This window comes from Dysidea avara, chromosome 1 (genome assembly GCF_963678975.1).
Source record: "Dysidea avara chromosome 1, odDysAvar1.4, whole genome shotgun sequence".
Classification (NCBI taxonomy): Eukaryota; Metazoa; Porifera; class Demospongiae; order Dictyoceratida; family Dysideidae; genus Dysidea; species Dysidea avara.
Window position 1 is genome coordinate 40269358 of NC_089272.1, and position 19939 is coordinate 40289296.

Here is a 19939-nt window from a genome sequence, read left to right on the forward strand (position 1 = left end):
TAGCTGCAGGTAAGCACACAGATGATCTAATTATACAAGTTAAATGATGTCAAACAAAACAGAATTTACTGCACTACAAAAGAAAATTATTATTACAGTGGCCATGTCAGTAAGGTGTACTTCATGACCTCTTTACTGAGACCACCTCACTATCAAAGCTGCATTATTTTTCTTCAGAGGTTGCCCCATTAATAAAGTTTGTGTATGCAAGTTAACTGCACAAAAATACTATGTACCTTGTGATCGCCTTTCTTGAAATTCAGTCACAAAATACTGGCAACATAAAAAGATAGCTAGTAGTATGCCATCTCTCTCCATACATATTTCATCAATATTCTTCATCCATTTAAATTGTTAACCACTTGTGGTACAAAAAGGTAGATAATCAGTTTCAGAGGTAAATCTTCTGGAAAAAACTTTACTGCTACATAGGTCATCAATTCGACTGATAGAGTTTTGCACAGTTGTCCTAAAAATCATATCAATGATAATATTGTTACATACAGGATTTCTACATAAAACACAGACATTACATACATATCTCCCCAGCAAGACTGCTCAAGGCTGATCGCTGGTTGGGAAACACAGGTACATGAATACAAACCCAACAGCAAGACCACTCAAGACTGATCGCTGGTTGGGAAACACAGATACATGAATACAAGTCCAACAGCAAGGCTGATCACTGGCTGGAAAACACAGATACATGAATACATAACCCACAGCAAGACCACCCAAGGCTGATCGCTGGTTGGGAAACACAGGTACATGAATACAAATCCAACAGCAAGACCACTCAAGGCTGATTGCTGGTTGGGAAACACATTCATACACTACAAACACGCCTCGTGTACAAGACCATACAAGCATGAACAATAACAGAACAAATAATATCATCGTACATCATGGTCCAGTTATGTAGTTTCAGATTCTGTTTTCTTATTCCATCTTTTTCTTCTTGGATTAGCCATGTCTTATAATTTACAGTTGTGATGCACCTGGAAGGAAACAATTCTGGTAAATACTAGTTCACTGTACATATCAGACAGAACGACTATCTCATAAATGCTCACCATGTAATAAAGTAGACTTCCTAGAGTTGCATAAATCATCTAGTGTTTTGTAAATTGTAGGACTGGGCCTATTAGTGTGGATGACTTGCGTACTTACAACCAATTCTTTATCCATGCAGTAGTTCTTCACTCATGTAAAACTTGCTGAAAACAAAACACTGTTCACTCGACTTGATGACACACCTTTCTTAATACAATCCGTTATTTTGTTACTGCGCATAGCAGAACACTCGCAAACACTCGTAAACACTCCACTATGTGCTCTGCTGAACACGACATTCTTTTCTAGTGGAGCTGGTCATACCTGCGGTTACGCGCACATGTACAAAATCATATATCGCGAACTGGGGTAGCCGTGTTTTGATATACAGAATTATCCCATGATTTGGATAATTAACAGTAACTCGTTAACAACTGTTTAAAGGCCTTCAATCTCCTGTGAGCACCCTGCAAATAGTTAAGCTACAAACAGGTCACCCTGTAGAGAGATCAACTAGAAACAAGTCACCCTGTAGAGAGATCAGCTACAAAGAAACCATCTTGTAGAGAATTCAATTACAAACAAATAACCCTATAGAGAGTTCATATAGAAACAAGTCACCCTGTAGAGAGATCAGCTACAAAGAAACCATCCTGTAGAGAGTTCAGCCACAATCAAGTTACACTATAGAGAGATCAGCTAGAAACAAATCATCTTATAGAGAGTTCAGTTGCAAACAAATAACCCTGTAGAGAGTTCAGCCACCTTGTAGGGAGTTCAGCTAGAACACATCAATTTGTAGAGAGTTCAGCTACAAAGAAACCACCATGTAGAGAGTTCAGCTGCAAACAAATCACCCTGTACAGAGTTCAGCTAGAAACAAATCACCCTGAAAAGAGTTCAACTACAAACAATGAGAGTTTCAGTTACAGTTCAGTTATGTAAGAAATCACCTTAATAACTACAGTATGTGATAATCATCATTCAATGTTAAATATACAAATATTTCATCACACAAAAGCTATACACATAATTACTTCCTTTGTTCCACAATTTCTGCAGTAATGAAAAAAAAGTTAAAAGGAAGCGTCAAAACCACATGGCCAGCTTTATGGCTTGCAATACAAAAAGGAGTAATATCTAAACCAAAACAGCCAAGTTGTAAAAAAAGAGTGCGCCCCCCCAAAAAGGCCAAGGTGAAAAAAGATGTGAAATCCAAGGTGGCGGCCAAGAAATGGCTGTGATGGTAGGTTAATGGCAAAAATTTTAATTACGACATTTCAGGTAAATTTGGTGTCAAATCCTATCGTAGGAGGCAATGCAAATTCACCTGAATTGTCATAATTAAAAATTTTTGCCATTAACCTACCATCACAGCCATTTCTTGGCCACCACCTTGGATTTCACATCTTTTATCACCTTGGTCTTTTTGGGGGCTGCACTCTTTTTACAGCTTGGCTGTTTTGGTTTAGAGTATAATTACAGTATGTACCGCTCAGACGCAACGTTGTCTTGCAAGAGTGCAAGCAATTACAATACTTGCTAATTAAGGGATGTGGCACCCATTTCACCCATGAGTATTAGTCCCAAACAAAGTGGGAGGGATACTCACACGAAATGGGTGCCACACCCTTTAATTAGCACATTATTTAATTGTTCACACTCTCGTGAGATGATGTTGTATTTGAGTGGTACCATACATGTGTCCACTATAATTATGGTATATCTGCAAGTATAGACAACCTTTCTTGTTTCACTACTATATATATTCCCTTATTTCACTACCTTCTTTTTAGATCCTTTAAATTCCTTCTACTATAACTTGTTTGTTTACTTCATAATTATACATCCACACATCCACACATTAAAGAAAGGATGTTGCCAGTAAGAGTTCATTATGAACTCTTGGTCCCAGACATGCCATAAAATTAATTTTGTGTCTAAAGCATGCCCCAATAATCAAAATAAATATCGTTATGTGAAGTGGCTATTATGCTTCATATTCAGCTATTTTCCACCCATTAACATGTGTTACAAACAAAGAACAAGACAAGAAGTGTATCTGCAATTATCCAGTCACTACAGAAAGTATGAGCAATAAGTGTGCAGCACAACCACACGGAAGCCATATTGTACTGTTGTTTATTGACATGACGCTGGTTGTAAGGTGCTATTTTTGGCCAGAAAAGCCCAAAACTTCATGATCCCTAATGCTGTATGTGATATTATATGAGTTAGTTAAGAATTGACTTCAACAATGTTAAATCAATGTGTGCATATACAAATAAACTCATTATGGAAATGCAGATATTGCTGTGCAAAAAAATTGTGTTCATTTAAGTTATAATAACTACTGGTCTTTCCATCCTTCATTATAATAGCACTTAGTTTCAACATCACTTTTAAAAAAAAAATGGTTTTACAGCCTTACTAAGGATTTTTCAACTCGAGTAGTGACCATAGCACATCGATAAAAAGTACTGAAACAAGCTGGAGTAGTACATGATATTAAATCATAGTAAAACAATAAGAAGTGTTATATCCTTACTGTGCTCCAAGGTACCATAATGGAAATGCACAGTAGGGATATAACACTTTTTATTGTTTTACTATGATTTAATATCATGCACTACTTCGGCTTGTTTCAGTACTTTTTATCTATGTGCTATGGTCCCTACTCTAGTTGAAAATTCCAAATTTTTTGAAATACTTGTTTGTTAACCTTTTGTAAATAATATTATTATGCATGATTGGTGGCCCACGCATACCGCATTTGAAATGGTGCTGCATGCCCAGCTAAATGAAAACTTAAGTTTCCATATACTTCGTTGTCAGCTATGTTCAACCCAGCAAACAGCAGTACAAATCAAGAACTGTTCGAAAAGCACCTCTGCAACCCACGCATACCGAAAGAAAGGGTTGGTGTCACACGCTCCAGTTGTATAAATTATCATCTGAAAGTGAAATATCTATTACACTTCATTGTTGGCTATGTTCAACCTATTACACAGCAATATGGATCAAAAATTGTTTGAAAAGCACCTCTGCAATCAAAGTAGCCACTACGAAAAATACGGATGATTTCCATTATGAAGGGAAGCCATCACGTGCTTCCACCAAAATGAAACTTTTCACTGTCAGCAAAGATGAATGGGACACAAAGGAGGACACTGATAAGTCCATGAAGAATGCATTGTACGTACTGCAGTATGCCAAAAGGCACCATTCGGGCTGAAGTGATGTCGAACAGTGGAAAATCAAGCCCGTAGTCTGCCTTAGTCGTTATCGAGTTACACTTGTCTGGATGAATCAGTCAGGCAGTCAGTCAGTAGAAAATTCTGTTGAATAATTTTTTTTTAAATTCCGTAGCAACTTGTTAAAAGCATTTCAGGTCAATCTGATAACTTATTTGGACTTAGTTTTACCTAACCTCGTCGACCGGGAAAATTGAGGCTGTTTTTTGTGTGATGCTATTTTGTGGGTCACGCTTACTCCTTTGTGGTCCCTACTATACACTGCTATTGTAATGTATGATAAAGAGAATTTTCATAGAACTGTGTATAAACAACTCTACACCTTTTAACTATGCTCCCACATGTGTTTGTTATTGAGAGGTTCCAATGTATATATGTACAGTAGGCTGTTTATAGTGGTATTCTTAAAAGCATATTGTATTAATAAACCTTAATGGTAATTATCTTTTAGTCCATAACCCATGTACGGATAGTCCATGCGAACACAACTGTACAGTTACCAACAGCAGCTACTCCTGTCAATGTAAAGAAGGTTATTTTTTAGCTGCAAATAATTTTTCCTGCGTAAGATGTGCTGAATCCAACTTTGGAAGAATCTACTCTACGTGGCATGTAGCACTCTGCAATATTAAAACAGAAGAGCTGATATGTGCTGGAACTGCTATCAATGATCAGTGGGTGCTGACTTCTGCTGGTTGTGTTTGTAGTGGTGTCAGCAAAACAAGCTTTTCCATTAGGTATGGCAAACAGAAAACCTGTTATTATGATGAACATCAAGAAGTAAAACTCACTGCATCAAAAGTTTACTGCTATTCACGTTTTAAGCCTGATAGATTGAGCACAGACTTTGCTCTGGTAAAACTGCAGTCACCAATTCCACTAGGAACTGTTAAAAGATTACCTCCACTGTGCCTTCCAAGTTATAGAATTGATAAAAAAGATATTGTAGCTGGTAAACAAGTGATCATTTTTGGGTGGGGCAGAATTGGAGAAAAAGTTCCAAAGGATGCATTAATCCATTCAACAGGAAATATCACTATAGCAAATATAACTGAATGTGAACAAGCATTAGAGAAGTCTTCCACCAACCATAAAAGAATGATATGCACTACAGCTAATACATCTATTGCTTGTAATGGCAACTATGGATCAGGTGTGATTGTGATAAGTGATAGTAAGTTGGTGTTGGCTGCAGTTGTGAGTAAGAGAACCACATCTTGTGGTTCTGATCATTCATTCATTTATCACTCAAAAATACGTAATGCTCAATTCATTGAGTGGAGCAATAACATTTTAAACTTATAGTTTAAAGCTAGTGTTAACTTTGTTAGCAACTTTGACTGCAGACTCTTTTGTATACAGTAGGCTAAGTTTTGTTTGATTTAGTATTTAGAAGTTGTAGATTTTGCATTTTAAATAGTTTTCGCATTTTAAATAGTTTTCATTAACTGCTGCAGTTGTTTTCATTACATCTTTACCTCACTAGCTACACAATGACAAAGTACTTGTCATCATTTTGATAAATAAAGTAGCAGTACCCTAATAAGTTCACAGCAACAGCATAATAGGCAGTTACTATACTGCTTGTACATGTATACAGATATACAGTTACATACAGTAGATGATAGTATAGATAGATTTCTCTGTGCAAAATATGTATAATTATGTACATGCTTTAGCTAGTGCAGCACTTTTCAATAGCAAAACTTCCACAGATTTCTTTGTTTATTGACTAACCTTTCATTTCTAAAGTATTACACAACATTTACGTATTTCACATATTATTGTTTTTCTATTGCATTCATACATTTAGCTATTATCATGAAATTTTTTGCACTACTTCTCTACACCCCATGCAGTGATCAGTTGAGAGCATGGGTGTGATCATCAAATAATCTAGTTATGATTGTGGTGCATTCAAACATTAAATATTTTCAATAATTTTTACTACATACAATGACTGCTCTGTTAGGAATCTTTGGTATTTCAGTGGATAGCCACAACATTCAGCTACCTTTAGAAAATCAATTGGAATACAAAAGCATATTCTGTGAAATAAGGTTGTTTGCTACTGCATGAAAGAATAGGAATACGGATAGCCATTATATTGCCTGAAGGCATAAACAAGATCCTTTTAAGGAAATTTCTATTTCTAACCTGTGCTTAGTGGTTACTAACCAGGGGCGGATCCAGACTTTTAAAAGGGGAGGTTCCACTTTGGGATTGCAACTTCAACCTAGCTGTAAGTTGAAGACCAAAATAAAAGTCATCACCTGCTGACAATAGTTGCCCCTCACCACAGATTCCCTCACCAACTATATTTATAACTAGATAAATAGCTTGCAACACTGCTCCTTAAAGACTACTGTGACTGCTCTATTAGAGTATCTTGATTTGACTGCTCTATTAGAGTATCTCAAGTAAGAGAGGCTCTTTCAAAAGGGGAGTTCTATAGAACCCTTTGAACCCCCCCCCGAATCCCCCCTTGCTAACCAAATAAAAATCAGTAGTTTAAAGAAAGAACTTTCCATCTACTCAGAAAAAGATTACCAGGAAGTCCAAAAATGTTTGGAAAAAAGGTGCTGAGAAACCAAGGGCTAATCCTCAATTCCTCATTCACATCATCATGCATACATAAACAAACCTACAGTGTGTGATGTATTATGGATATCACGTGTGTTGTGATGTTTGGCAATCTTTACAGTCTGTATACAAATATTTCTATTGAAAAGATGTAAACAGAATATTAAATAACTTGTACAGTAAGCTATTCTAGTACAAATCAGTCAGTCACAGGCTCACAGCATTAACTGGGCTAGTATCGGTTTGGATAGTGTCCCTGTCAAAGTGAGTGGTAGTATGAAATGGATCATCTATTTTGATAGGGACATTGGAAACAGTGGAAATTGAAAACTGAAAAACTGAAACTGAAAAACTAAAATTGTTCAAAACTTCATATTAACAGGTACTTCTTAACAAAGACCACCTCTGTATTAAGACCACCCGTATAATAAGACCGCCTCTAATAAGACCACCTCATTATAGTAGTTATGTCAAGTAGGACCAACAAAAAGGCTATAAGGTGTACTCATAATGTAATAAACAATCAGATAGTACTTTAAAGTTAAAATGACAGCTGCAGGGTTGTACATATAGATACACTATCTTACCATGCCAAGACCTATATAAAGCCCTGGTCATGTCACAATGAAAATGGAGCAATTGCATGCATAATTTACTCTGCTGATACTGGATTTGATAATGGATTTCTCATGAAATGTGCATGATTTAAGAGTTGCATAGTTAAATTAATGATCTTGGACTTTGTGTCTTGGTAATGGTTAGACACTCGTGATAGGCGTCTTCAAAGATTTAAAAACCTGAGGTGATGTCAATAATTACCTGCGCCTCAGTAATTACTGATCCTGTGCCAAAAACAGCCCAGCTGTAAAAAAAGGCGAGGCCAAGAATGCACAAGTACATGTTCATGGAGTAACTACAACCAAAAGTCATGATATCAAAATCTGGCCAAGAAAGCATTTACAGTATGGGAACTTTTATGCATTTGTTTTCTAAATGCTTCACATTATCACATCCAGCTATAGTTGTACATGTGTGCTTGCAATATAAACAATACTACTGAGATGATAAAAGATGGTTACACTGCATTGTTACCAAAATTAATTTAACTAAAAATTTACAATTGGTTTCTACTTGGCCATATTTTTTTTTTAATATACAGTGCAAAAAGATGGCCAAGTAGAAACCAATTGTAAATTTTTAGTTAAATTAATTTTGGTAACAATGCAGTGTAATCATACTCAGTAGTATTGTTTATATTGCAAGCACACATGTACAACTATAGCTGGATCTGATAATGTGAAGCATTTAGAAAACAAATGCATAAAAGTGCCCATACTGTAAATGCTTTCTTGGCCAGATTTTGATATCATGTCTTTTGGTTGTAGTTACTCCATGAACATGTACTTGTGCATTCTTTTTTTTACAGCTGGGCTGTTTTTGGCACAGGATATCACTACTTTTTGTTGAATGGAGAACATACAGTTACTGAAGATTGGCTATTATGCATGCATGCATGCATGCATAATAACAGCTTCTGATCAGTATCAGATTAACTAGCTAAATCAGTAGCAAAAGCTTCAAGTTTAGTGTTTAGAAGCACTACTGAAAGTGACTTGCTAAGAGAAAACTCGTTCAAACCGTTCAAATTTCCCTCAAGGACTCACGTGATATTTTGCGTGATGTTTCACGTAAAAAATAAGAACCGGGGATAGTGACAAAGTTGAGGCTACCATCTTAATGGTTCTTCCTGAAGCGGTGGGTTGGTGATATAACTACTGTAGTCTCTGCATAACAAGTGGAGGCGAATCAGCTGCGAGTTGTTGCTGAATGTATGCCTCGGAATGGACATGACTCAAGGTGCTGAATACACAGGCCACACTATTCTCGAGTCCCAGCGAATTGCCGACTCCAGAGTAAATTTGTGTATAAGTCATTGTAAACGGATATAAAACTACCGTCGTCATTTTAGACAGGAATCCCCCATGCTATAGTAGCTTCCTGGGATTATATATCTATGCTTTTGTAGGCCAGATCCTTGCAGTTGGCTTGTTCTAGCAGCTGTGTGGGTCAGACCGCGAACAAGTTGAGCTGAACCCTAGTGAGAAAAACAGCATAAAATGTCAGAAGATTTTTTCTCAAAATTTCAACCAATCAGATGGTTGGTGATGACAACAAAGTTGTCAAGAGCAGACAGATGCTTCCATCTAAGGCTATAAGGCTATATGCTTTTATGGCTTCCTCTAGTGTATGGTGAAATCTTTGGCTATAAATAATGTGTCAGGCATTTGAATGATTAGCAAGTAAGTCAATACTACAAAACTAATAAGTTAATATTTTTGAGGGCTCAGCTCAATGCATACATACAGTATACTATAATTACTATGCATCAATCGATTGATGTAATGATAATATGTGCAGATCTGAGACAACCATGGACCCTACTATATAGTAACTGGGCAGATAGAGTTATGTATACTCTGATATAATTGTTGAGTGTTGTAGTTTGCCAATGGGTGAAGCTAAATTAACCATTTTAGATAGCTTTTTGTGTTGTTGAAGGTGTCAGGCAAACTCCAGTTAGGGCCAGGCAATAAAAGATTATTTTTCAAAACAGGAGAGGAACATGCTTAGGCCTGCAAGGTACAGGCTTAATCTATTTACCCCTGTAATGCATCTATCAATGTATTACCCCACTACCCCTCCATTCAGGAATATATGGGGCTATAGTGGGCACAACTGAATGTTAAATGCCCCATGGTAGGGCAAACCTATTGTGTCAAATCCCCACCCATTGGCTCCAGTTGCAACGTGGAGATTTACTCGGGATTTGACATTGCGTAGAAAAAATACTTGGGTGCTTAATAATGAATGATTGTCCCCCATAGTGGGGCAGCAGTTTCATGTCAATTCCCCTTGTAAAGCCCCACTTACATCAAAGGGGGGTGGTGGGGCAACACATTGGTAGGTGCATAATGAATTTGCATCATAAACCTTGTGTTAAAAGTTAGGCTGTCTTGCTTTTGTTGTGCTTATAGCAGCTAATGTGCTTATTCTCAAACAAGGACTGGAGAAGCTACAAATTGTCTTCTACCTTTATCTATCAACTAGATCACTGCTGGTTATAAAATTTCCTTTGCTGTTGTAACTTGTTTACCATTATGCTATAACCATTAGTCCCTCCTAGTTTATATGACTCCTAGCAACGAAAATTGTTATGTCAAAAATGTAGCATAGGTAAGAACCACAAAACAAGTCAAGTAATATATTACAAAATTGGTCATAAACTGCTACCAGTTTCAGTATGCTGAATAATATATCTTGGGAATGGCTATGTGCGATGCCCACTTTAACGTATATAAAATGATGTGATACTCATGTTGTATAGGTGTTAGTCACACTGTTTTATCTGCTGTCTCCTCCCATACAAGACCTGCCTCAATCTGATCAACCCAAGGAACCTACATCCTGACAGGTAGGTAAAAACAGTGGATCCGGGGACCAAGGACCCGGGACTAGGGGACCCACGGAAATCCAATTCTTTTTGGAACTTTTTACACTTTACAGTATTCTATACTTGTACTAGGTACCTCTGCAAGTAGTCTTGCATGGGCCAATCCACTTTTTTTCCCCTTGCAGCGTCTCGCACGATGTTTACACCAATTAGAAATTATAAGCGCCTCTGAAAAGTGTATGAAGCTGACTGCATTAATTACAGGTCACTTGCTATTTCCCAGAATATTTGTTTGCACAATGTTTCTAAACTTTAGTAGCTAGGTGACGTAATAGAATAGCATGCTCATTGTGCAGCAGGCGAACAATTACCAGCTAAGCCAAGCTAAGCAAGTTCCAGCAGTTCTTCATACGTCATGATGCATTTGTACAATGTTCCTAAACTACTCTGGTAGCTAAGCGGCATAATAGACTAGTATGCTTACTGTGCAGCAGGCAGTGGCCTATAAATGCAGTCAGCTTCAGACACTTTTAGAGGCGCTTATAATTTCTAATTGGTGTAAACATCGTGCGAGATGCCGAGAGGGGAAAAAAAGTGGATTGGCTATGCAAGACTACTTGCAGAGGTACCTGGTACAAGTATAGAATACTGTGAAGTGTATAAAATTCCAAGCAGAGTTGGATTTCTGTGGGTCCCTGGTCCTTGGTCCCCGGGTCCACTGTTTTTACCTACCCCCTCCTGACCATAAAGACTTTTGTAAAGTACACTTGTTGAAGTCCAATTACAACGTGTGGTGAGTATAATTGGAATGTTGGTGTATGTGTGTAGTGCATATTAGTTGTGGGACAATGGCAGGGTCCTGGATTTGAAGAACTGGCCCAGACACATACTCAGCTTGAATAATAGTATGTACACACATATGCTACACACATACTATACATATTTGACATGTTAGTTTGACTATTTATTTATTTATTTATTTATTATTACTGAGCAGGCAGCACTCAATGCTGATTAGCTCAGGAAAAATTTAGCAATTACAAACATAATTACAATGATTACATGCGTACAGAAGTTAGGACTTATAAATTTGCTGGATTTCATTAGTAAATTGGTCAATGTTATCATGATCAATTAATCTGGGTGGTAAAGCGTTCTAATCACGAATTGATCTGAAATTATTATTATTATTATTATTAGTACTTTACAGTGACCAGCACTGAAGGTCTGACAGCAACATGTGCTGCAGCCTTTGGATTACCTAACCTAACAAGAACTGGAGACTTTAAATGATTACTTAACCTAGCTAACAATAAGGTGAAACAGAAAAGGGCCAAAGAAAGGAAAAAAATCCCTCCTACCCCAGGATTCGAACTGCAGGCCACCCAATGTCTAGTCGAGCGCCACGCTCAGTCTCCTCCAGGAGGGATGGATTTTCTTCCTTTAAACCCAAGTATTTATTATTATTAGTACTTTACAGTGACCAGCACTGAAGGTCTGACAGCAACATGTGCTGCAGCCTTTGGATTACCTAACCTAACAAGAACTGGAGACTTTAAATGATAACTTAACCTAGCTAACAATAAGGTGAAACAGAAAAGGGCCAAAGAAAGGAAAAAAAATCCCTCCTACCCCAGGATTCGAAAAAAATCCCTCCTACCCAATAAAAACTATGCTGGAATATGTTGGTGGATGAAGTAGGAAGAACGTAACGTCTAGGATGATATTGTCTAGTAGCTCTTTCCATTTCTAAATAGTAGGATGGGATAGATAAAGGGTACCCATTGTGGATGATTTTAAAATAGTGTTTGTAACCTACATATCTTACGACGTACTTGGAGACTTGGCCAAGAAAGCTGTTGTAACATATTTGTGATTGAACTGTGTCTACTAAAGTCATTTAAAACCCATCTTGCAGCTCTACGCTGCACTTTCTCTAACTGTTGGATATCAGTTTGATAGTATGGGTCCCATACAACCGCGGCATATTCCATTGCAGGATGAATCATGGTGAGGTAAGCTGGTGCTTTTACTTCTGGCAAGCAACTACTAAGGTTTCTTTTGAGAAAGTTTAAAGTTTTGGTGGCTTTAGCAGCTGTGTTTTTATGTGAGATGACCAAGATAGTTTATTATCTAATAAAATTCCAAGGTAGGAGTATTCACTAGATGTTGTTAAATTGTAATGATTCAGTTTATAATTGAATAGAATAGGTGATGAAGATCTGGTGAAGCACATAATAGTACATTTTGTTACATTAAAACGTAGTTGCCACTTTATTGCCCATGCAGATAGTTGGTCGAGATCATTTTGTAGTTGGATAGCATCTTCTTCAGTAGTAATAGTTCTGTAAAGTATGCAATCATCAGCGAATAGTCGTAATGGTGAACTTATGCTCTCTGTGATGTCATTAATATATATGAGAAACATCAAGGGATCAAGGACAGTTCCTTGAGGTACTCCAGACTGAACGGACACCAATTCAGATGAGGCACCATCTAATACTACTTGTTGAGATCTTTGGGTAAGCCAGGTACTGATCCAGTGACAGATGTTATTAGTAATGTCATAATGTCTGAGTTTTAAGATATTAAGGATATTGGACGATAGTTGGAAGCATGAGTTCGGCTTCCTTTATTGAAAACAGGGCATACATTAGCCTATAACCAGTCAGATGGCACACCTGTATCCAGGGATTGCATAAAAATGACTTGTAATATAGGTGATATTTCATTTGAATAGTGCTTTAATATAAATGGAGAGATATTGTCTGGGCCACTAGCCTTGTTGGTATCTAGTATAGATAGTTGATGTTGTATTCCAGTAACCGAAAAAGTTATGTCAGGCATTCCAGGTAGTATGTTATTACTTTCGTTCATAACGGGAACATTAGACAGATTTTCCTTGGTGAAGACTTACTCAAAGTGCTTGTTTAATACATTGGCCTTTTCTTTTGAATCAGAGATAGGTAGTCCATTTGTAACCAATGTGGAAATGTTATGATTATCTTTTCGTTTGGCTCTAATATATTTCCAAAATTGTCTGCAGTTTCCACTAAATGAGCAGTAAAAAAATTAGCTAAAATAATTATTATGTGCTGTTCTCAACATACGATAAGCATTCCAGTCTTCACTAGAATTTCTCTTTCTCGCTCTGTTATATAATCTTTTATGCTTTCTCAGGTTCCTCTTAATTTCTTTATTTATCCAAGGCAAGCTGGTACGGGAACATATAGTTTTGTGTGGGACTATATGATTACATGTTTTTAGTTAACTGTGCCTTACCATATACCATATCCCTTTCTGTATGTGCAGGGTGGATACTGATGTGACTGTAGGCGGGTGAATTTATGGTCAATGGACAAATCATTAATTTGTGGTACCAAGACCCCACTACTATATTATGAACTCTTGGTGGACTTCATAGCCAAACACTAGTGTATCTGGCTTCTTGTGCTGTTGTAGTCATTGTTTTTTTTTATTTTATGGGATCATCATAATGTAAACGTTTACTATTACAGTATATTCATGCTATCATTAAAGAGTTTTTATAATTGTGGGTGGTTGCATGAGGGTCTAACAAGGGCTGTGACCAGCGGCGGAGGAAGTAGTTGATATGAGGGGGGCTGGGCTGACCCAGACTTATTTCTATAGTTTGGTAAGGTGAGACCAAAAAAAAAAAAAAAAAAAGGTCACAACCAACTAACAAAAGCTTTCCACCTCACCAGCTACCATTTCTAGCTGATAAACTACATAAAAATCCTTACATAGCTCGCTACACACTGACTACTTTATTAAAGTGACTGCTCTATTAGAGTATCTCGATCTTTATCACGGTTTTCAGCCCCACTCCAAGAAAGATAATTTCGGTGTGATATCATTCTGAGGGGGGGCTTCAGCCCCCTACCCCCCCTTTCCACCGCCTATGGCTGTGACTGAAAGGTGATGTGCTGATGCTGGCTTTTAGTGAACACTCAAGTTTCACCGGCACTGAATGGCTGGGGCAAGATTAGAGACGTGCACGGGTAATGTAGCAGTAAGTTACTTCAACTGTATCCCAACACTACAGCGGGTATGAAACAGCTATATGTTGGTGCGGCCCTGCATGGGGGAATAACGCTATAACGAGTCAGTGGAGCTAGGCATAACGTGGCGAATTTAAAAAAAACAGTGACTGGACTCACAATTAAACACGGAGTTGACAGCACAGTGTCCATCAAATCAGCCAGCTCGCTATGGCTAATGTAATGACCTTGCCCACTTCCACGCTGTTTGGGAATTAAGGCGGGCGCCTCACACCTCGACGTAATGGCGGCAAGTTTGAATCTTCTAAGAGCACAAAAGCGATCTCATAGACTAACAAACAACTTTTAGCGAAATTAAATTTACAGATACATTGTGTAAATAGCCCCTAATAGCCGCAGCCTTTTTACAATTCGACTTCATGGTTGAAAGAAAATCGCCCCAATGGGATGCGATGACGAAGAAAATGAAAAAAAGAACGATGCACATTTGAATAAATAATTAAATTAATGTATTGTAAATGGGTGGGCGATGGAACAGACTACTGCAACAATTCGCCTGACTTTTCGTGTGGTAGTTACTCATTATACAAAGGTTACATTCCCACTGGTAGGGTCCGCAACGCAAAAAATCGATATCCTCCAATCAACTACCTAACTCTTGTCATGTGTTAGGCTAAGTGTAATTTACATAACACCAGCGTGGCAGCCAAGTTTGTCACTTTTTTCTGGTAGAAAACGGTACAAATGTCTTAAAATCACGTGATTTTTCGTTGCAGCGGTTCGTAGGGTTCTTCATATGCCACGATATTCAGTCTCAACATTGTTCAAGTAGTCTATCATCAACTCAAAGTATTGGTGGTTTGATTTTATTGGTCAGTTTCTGGTGGCAGCACGATTTGTGCAGCTTTTTGGCGACAGACAAAATGTTTCTTCCTCTGGAGCACAGGACAAGCAGAGCAGCAACTGCGCCGTGGGTCGGCAATGACCAGTACTAGATAAAGTACCTGCATGCGGAGTATGGTTATAATTGAAGCTTGTTGGCCATCTGGCTGAGCCATCTATATGCTGAAATTCGGCCAAAACGACGCAATTTTTGCAAACAAATATCAGAATGGTTGATACATCAGTGAGACAGTCTCCAACAGGAAGGATACGAAGCTTATAAACACCTAACAATACGGCTATCTCGCCCAGTAAACGCATAGAGCAATCCAATGCATGAAATAGGCACTCACATGATCGAAATTCAAATCGCGGAGATGCCCATAAAATCGCTTTCATTTCTGAATAGGAACCATGCAGTGTGCTCCTTTTGTAAATATTTCTATTAATTGTTCGCTCAGGCGTGGTCTGGGCCAGTACAGGTGTGTGTTATGCTGTGATGGCATAGGGAGAGCCTTGGACTGGTGGGCTAATCGAGATGCTGAACGTAATGCACACAAACTGATTGTCACTTGATTCCAAGTGATTTTAAGGTCATTGGAATAGATTATGGTGGTATTTTTCGAGATTTGAATATCGATCACGTGATTGCCTATTTCATGCATTGGATTGCTCATGGATTGCTCTATGCGTTTATTGGGCGAGATAGCCGTATTGTTAGGTGTTTACAAGCTTTGTATCCTTGTTGTTGGAGACTATCTCACTGGTGTATCAACCATTCTGGTATTTGTTTGCAAAAATCACGTCGTTTAGGCCGAATTTCAGCATATAGATGGCTCAGCCAGATGGCTAACAAGCTTCAATTATAACCATACTCCGCATGCAGGTGCTTTACCTAGTACTGGTCATTGCTGACCCACGGTGCAGTTGCTGCTCTGCTTGTCCTATGCTCCAGAGGAAGAAACATTTTGTCTGTCGCCAAAAAGCTGCACAGATCGTGCTGCCACCAGAAACTGACCAATACAATTAAACCACCAATACTTTGAGTTGATGATAGACTACTTGAACAATGTTGAGAGTGAATATCGTGGCATACGAAGAACCCTACGAACCGCTGCAACGAAATATCACGTGATTTTAAGACATTTGTACCGTTTTTTACCAGAAGAAAGTGACAAACTTGGCTGCCACGCTGGTGTTATTTTAAGTTACACTTAGCGTAACACATGACAATAGTTAGGTAGTTGATTGAAGGATATCGATTTTTCGCGTTGCGGACCCTACCACTGGTTTCGAGGTGGAACCTTTTAATAAGGCTGAGAATTCGCCATGCAGATTTAAAAATATTGTGTAATCGATCTCTCATGTAAATGACTCACAGTAGTGGTCGCATGTTTATTATTGTGGGCACGCGCTTTGTTGTGCTTCTTGGCCTCGCGACTCACTACCTTGAGTCTTGATGAGTCTTGATGTCACCTCAGGTTTTTAAATTTTCGAAGATGCTATTACGAGTGCCTAACAATTATCAAGACACAAAGTCCAAGATCATTAATGTTGATTTTGTAACTATGCAACTCCTAAATCATACACAATTCATGAGAAATCCAATATCAAATCCAGCATCAGCGGAGTAAATTATGCATGTAATTGGTCCATTTTCATTTGTGACATGACCATGGACTTTAGGTCTTGGCATGGTAAGGTAGTATATCTTTTTGTACAACCCTGCAGCTGTCATTTTAACTTTTAAGTACCATCTGATTGATTGATACTTTATAACATTATGAGTACACCTTAGCCAGACCTACTTGACATAACTACTATAATGAGGTGGTAGATGTAGGATTTCCCGAGGGAGTGGTGCTAAGCTAAGTGGCCATGGGGACTAAAAACATGGCAACTGGTTGATACAACTAGTAGTGCTGTAAGCACATTCAGCATGAGGAGCATGGTTTATCTAGGGAATCTGGGGGCATGTCCTCACAGGAAAATAATTATTTTGCAAATTTATATTAGCTTTCTGAGATCAAATCTGGCAATAATTTACTTAATAAGCATTGTGAGCTATGTAGGTGAAATTTATAGCAGTAGTAACTACTGTAGCTTTCATATAAAGGGAACAACATTTGGCCTGACTTGAGTTCAAAGCTGAAGTTCAAGGGATCTAGAAGTTGATGTTTGTCCTGTATAGTTAAAGAATTTTAATGATGAATGTTCTATCAGAGTAGTTGACTGTTCTATTAGAGTACTCCGATGTTAGCAACAGTTTTACCCCTTTGATCATCTCGTGTCGATTCCTAGAAGAGATTGGCTCTTCTCTTATCACTCTTTCCATGTTTTCATTCCCCATGTGTGGTTTAGATGCAACTGCACCTGCACTCTTGGTACTCTAGCTTCTATCTTTCTAGCTAGCACATAGTAAAATTTGGACCCCTCCCCCAAATCCACCCTTGGCCCTTAACACACAGTATATCAATATCATGGAACCTTGCTGCCTGGGCCAATCGTATGCAGATAATAACAGCTACTATTACATTAATTTATTTATTGGTTCTAAAGCTTTATAAAGTAAACTGTAAAGGTAGTAGGTAGGCATATACCTAAAAATTAAAATCAAAAGCCTAACTTTACAATTAGCCAACTTTCACTGGTGATCCATAGAGAACAAAAATATCTATAAAATTTAAATAACATGCATACAACAGGATGTAGATAGTATACTGGTTTAAATGCTACAGTTTATAATGAATGGTGGTAGATAGACTATGGTTACCAATCATGTAAAAGTATAGAACACACTTGTGCTGTGTCACAATATTCGCCATTAGGGTAGTTGTTTTATTATAAAATCAATTACAAGTACCAAATAATACTTTGCTATAATCTATCTGATCAGAAGTAGAAACAACCTATACCATACCAAAGAATTCAAATATGTAGCTATAATATTATTTATGTGTATATCTGCAAAATACATGTACAGTCGTACACATGTGAAAGCTCTATAAGTACACTTATGTACTTTACAAATCTAAGAAAGACGCACACAAAAGTATAAACTAAAAAATTAATGAGTTATGTTTTATTGCATCAGCAGAATTACAAACATGTACTAATACAGTCACTTAGTAACAGCATAAGCTGGGTTAGTATCCATTTTGATAGTGTCTTTGTCCATAATAGCATAAGATGGATTAGTATCCATTTTGATAGTGTCCTTGTCCATAATAGCATAAGATGGATTAGTATCCATTTTGACATCTCGACCCATTAGAACAAATTGACTGTTATCTTGAGTATCATTATTCTTGTTATTATTTCTTCTACCAATTTTCTCACGTTGATGCTTGTAATACTTTCTGGTGATGACGTATGTCATTACAGCAATAACAAAAAGTGTGATAATAAATGTGACTACTAAAGTGATAGCAACTACTGCTCCTGTTGAGAGGTCATTGTCATCTGATGATCCACAGTCACCTGTATAGTACATGTGTGTACTATGTAACCACATACTGTATATTCATGCATACAGATACAGTAAAGTACACATAGCAGTTGTAAATCCCATTAAACTGTTCCTTTGTGTAACTGTGGCTGTAGTCATCCGCAGCACCATACAGTTCTTACTGATAAACCTCTACAAATATGTAATATTTAACATTGTACAAACCTAAAGCTTAAAAAGTATATGTACAAGATTTGCATGTATGCACAGTAAACTGAGTGTATAATACCACTTTTACAAATACATAACTAGTAGTCTACACGTACATGTTGGAGTATTAGCAATGCCACGACCACCTTCATTAACTGCAATAACAGAAATATTGTAAGTGGTGTTGGATAATGGATGTCCAGGAAAATAATCTGACATTAGTATTGAAGAAATATTACCAGGAACACTACTACTGTCAGTAGAGTGGCCATCATTGTTAGTGTAGTCAATCTGCACTTCATAATTACTGATCAAGGATGTGGTACATGGATTCAGTATCAATGGTGCCTGTATAAAATATAGGATAATATACTTATGTATACTATATGTTGATACATTAAGACACACAGTAGTGTTGTACAGCCAACAAAAACTTTGTAGTGCAGACACACAGCACACAAGTGTGCATTACACAAGGGTTGATATTTCATGCATCTGTAACTTATATGGTAAGAAACCATTTTCTCTGTGAAAATTTCTTCAAGGTGAGGCTGTTGCAAATTGTGTCATATCCACCAAGATATAATTATCAAGTTCCCCTTTTTTCTTTATGCTGTTTAAGAAAATCTCTTCTATTCTCATGCTTTGAAAATTTATACATGCTTTATTCAAATTACTTCAAATTCAGTAGATAACATACAAGAGATTGCTACAATGTATGAACCACTCAAGATCAAAATCAAGTTTTGCAAATCCGTCAATGTTCATGCATGAACAGAATTGGAGATAAATGATATTAAAAATTAGATATAGTATTATAGCTAGGGACAGGGGCGGCTCCAGAGGGTTTCTGAGGTTTCTGGAAACTGGTCACGTTCAGATCAAGATACTCTAATAGAGCAGTCAATCACTCTAATAAAGCAGTCACAGTATTCAGAGCAAAAGTGTAGCAAGCTATGTAGCTATAAACAAGGATTTTTATATATGTGTATATAGCTGGATTAATATATAGCTAGTAGAGGGCAGTTATTCTCAG

At 37.5% G+C, this 19939-nt stretch overlaps 1 protein-coding gene across 5 annotated transcripts in view; it reads right to left on the reverse strand.

The window, feature by feature from the left end:
- LOC136264338 (mucin-17-like) overlaps positions 1-19939 on the reverse strand; it is a 330828-nt gene that overhangs the window by 173069 nt on the left and 137820 nt on the right. Inside the window, exon 5 of one of the 5 annotated variants that reach the window (XM_066059086.1) lies at positions 19020-19251. The exons of the other annotated variants lie outside the window; for them this stretch is intronic. Within the exon in view, the coding sequence (XP_065915158.1) occupies positions 19020-19251 (232 nt within the window). The remainder of the gene's footprint in view (positions 1-19019; positions 19252-19939) is intronic. 5 annotated transcript variants of the gene reach the window in all.